The sequence below is a fragment of the Trichechus manatus genome, unplaced genomic scaffold (genome assembly GCF_000243295.1).
Source record: "Trichechus manatus latirostris isolate Lorelei unplaced genomic scaffold, TriManLat1.0 scaffold00017, whole genome shotgun sequence".
Lineage (NCBI taxonomy): Eukaryota > Metazoa > Chordata > Mammalia > Sirenia > Trichechidae > Trichechus > Trichechus manatus.
This window is the reverse complement of record NW_004443953.1, coordinates 21428506-21431807: the sequence shown is the minus strand read 5'-3', so window position 1 is coordinate 21431807 and position 3302 is coordinate 21428506. Positions and strand designations below refer to the sequence as shown.

The 3302-nt window shown below is 39.4% G+C and overlaps 1 protein-coding gene across 1 annotated transcript in view; it reads left to right on the top strand.

The window, feature by feature from the left end:
- LAMA4 (laminin subunit alpha 4) overlaps positions 1-3302 on the top strand; it is a 150250-nt gene that overhangs the window by 112775 nt on the left and 34173 nt on the right. Inside the window, exon 18 of the mRNA XM_012554407.2 lies at positions 2416-2589. Within this exon, the coding sequence (XP_012409861.1) occupies positions 2416-2589 (174 nt within the window). The remainder of the gene's footprint in view (positions 1-2415; positions 2590-3302) is intronic.

The window sequence follows — 3302 nt, the reverse complement described above, 5'->3', positions numbered from 1 at the left end:
GACTCACAGCGACCCTATAGGACAGGATAGAACTGCCCCATAAGGTTTCCAAGCAGTAGCTGCTGGATTCAAACTACCAACCTTTTGGTTAGCAGCCTAGCTCTTAACCACTGCGCCACTTAGATCAGTAGTCAATCACAAATCATTTGTGCAACCCAGGGACAAACTAGAGTGAGGGCTCAAGCACCTGTATATTTTCAAAGCTCTGCAGGTGATTCTACTGTGTAGCCAAGATTAAGAACTACTGAGTTAACCTAGTCAACAAAGCTCATACAGCAAAAGAAATCAAGGAAAGCCAACGCCAACAGAAGACTCAATTCACTATTTTATTATTATTATTTTAACAGATGTTTTATTGTAATTACCATATGGAATAATCTTGTCCATCTGTCCCACCTCTTCAAGAAATCCTCTGGTACAGAGTATATTTTGTAAAGGTTTTACTGACCATTCCGAAGGCTTGACTGAGGACTGGAATCACATAATGGCTAATCTGTATAAACTTAACAAAGACCTTGTTCTGAGAGGTTTGTACAGGAGCAAGTCAGCAACACCATAACTAGAGCCAGCATTGGTAGGAAATCTGACACAGCAATTAACATTTTCCACTGCAGCAAAACAGGGATTGTTCTTGGCTCCCATCTTAATTTGTTTTTAAATGATTTAAAGACCAGAATCAATTTACACCCAAATAATAAGGTTTTGTTTTCTCAATTGAGAAGCTGCCAGAATAGATTCCTTGGCCCTAATTAAAAAAAAAAAAAAAACCCAAACCCACTGCTGTCGAGTCAATTTCAACTCATAGCAACCCTATAGACAGAGTTGAACTGCCCCACAGGGTTTTGAAGGGGCGCCTAGTGGATTCAAACTGCCGACCTTTTGGTTAGCCGCCGTAGCAATTAACCACTACACCACCAGGGTTTGGCCCGTATTACTAACAGAAAAAAAAAGTTAGAAATCAACTATTTTAAAATGAAGGAGATTATTTTTGATAAATGTCCCCAAGTTTTAAAAGATCTGTGATAAATGGTCCAGTACAACAAATTACCTGATTTAGATGCCTGGGTGACCATTTTACAAAAGGTTTATCTTAAAAGTACACCAAGAAATACCGTTCTCAAAGCTAGGTTTCTATGAGTGCTTTCTTGTAATTTTATGTATGTGGAGTAGAACTTTGGGGCCTTAATTGCCTAAAACCATTTTCTAAACAGTCTTGACCATATCTTTAGGAGCTTCCTCTTTTCCTCAAAATGGGATGTTTTCCATGAGACGTGCATCCTTCTTGGACTCAATTTTTACAAAAAGACTTTAATCCCACACACTGCTTGATTGTTTATTAAGATGGATTGGTCTTCACTCAACTGGCAACATCAGACAGCTGCACTTCAGAGTCTTGTGAATATAGTATTGAACTCCCTGACAATCAACATTAACCAAAATCAATATTAATTAATTGATATACATATTATTCAAAGAGATTTGCATGAATGGCCTGAGGGTACACAGTGCACCCACCTCCAAATGTTCTAAAAATCTCTCTGAATCATACCAGTTCAGCAGAAAACGAGGGACCTAATTCATATCATATTGGGCCTCTTAGAAATGCATTTACTGAATTGTACATCATCATGTTGCCTTTTGAGAATCATTATAAGAAACGTGAATGAACTTGTCATTGCAATTATCATAATGATAGAGCCAACACTGGGAAGCACTTTAGAGTTATTGTATTTAATCCTCACACCAAACATATTGCCCTCATTTTACAGATGAGGAAACCGAAACAAAGAGGGAATAAATGACTTGCTCCTGGTCACACAGCTACTAAGTGGCAGAGCCAGTTTTTAAACCCAGGTCTCAGACTCCAAAGCTGTGTCTAGACCCCTCCCAGGTGTATAGATGTGGTCAAGAATTTTTCTCTCAGTCTCACCCCATGGTCCTTTTTTGAAGATCCTGGGAGATTAGAAAGTATAACTAAGTATAACTGGTAGAACTTTCTAGCTGTATTAGCAACCAAGATTAGTTATACTTCTCCTGAACAATTAGTTTTTGTTAATTTTATGGGCCTTGTGAATTGTATAGCTAACCAGGTATCCCTTCAAGCTGTTTAGTTCACCCAGCCGAAGTATGTAGATCACTGTGGAATTCATATCTATTCTCCTTCTTGGATCTACTTTGTCACTTTTTTTGCTTTATTTCTCTCCACTTTAAATTAAAACTATTGCACATAATCGGCCTTAAATCCTTTCTCCCACAAAGTAAGGATATAAGTAAATAAACAGAAGCATGGAGGGGAGGAGAGAGCTCAGAGACCCCTAATGAGGGAAGCCTATTGAGAACCATGGGAAAGCTGGAAATTACACAATATGCTAATTTATACACAGCACTTTTAATGAAACCGTTTTGAAACTCCAGATTCAAGTCTCTATGATGTTTGATGGCCAGTCAGCTGTTGAAGTCCACCCCAAAACCAGTGTGGATGACATAAAGGCCTTCACATCTCTGAGTCTGTACATGAAACCTCCTGTGAAGCAGCCAGAACAGAGTGGCACTGCGGATCAGTTTATTCTGTATCTCGGAAACAAAAACGTAAGAGCATGCAGTTTTAAAAGGGGGGAATGATGTTAAAAGGGAAGATAGTTGCTTTTTCTCTTTCTTTAAAACAAAGCTCCTTATGCAAACAAACAAAATTCCCATTCTGGTATGTTAAAAAATACAAATCATTTTAATGGCAAGGTTAAATAAATGGTTCAAGGATAAGTGATTCCTTCTTTATGTGAAATATTTCTGGAGTTGCTTCATATCAGCACCACCCTACTAATATTAAGTCAGAATGTACCATTTCAAAGACCCTCAGGACAACAGCTGCCTACCTATGTTTGATGATGTATCCTGTTTGAAGATACATAATCAGTCGCTATCGAGTCAATTCCAACTCATGGTCACTCTATGTGTGACAGAGTAGAATTGCTCCATGATATTTTTAAAGGCTGATTTTTGGGGAGGAGAATGCCAGGCCTTTCTTCTGAGGTGCCTCTGGGTGGACTCCAACCTCCAACTTTTCAGTTAGCAGCCAAGCGCTTTAACTCTTTGCACCACCCAGGGACTCCTGAAGATGCACAGGAATCGGTGTTGTCAGGCAGCATTATATCCCTGGGTTAATCCCTGTCAACCACCTAATTCCCACAATCCTGCAGTTGCTTAGGTCCAGGGTGCGCATTAGAGCAAAGAGAGGAGGCAGCAGATGCTGATACAGCCACATTGAGGCTGTAGAGAAAGATCCACAGTCCAAACAGGAATTT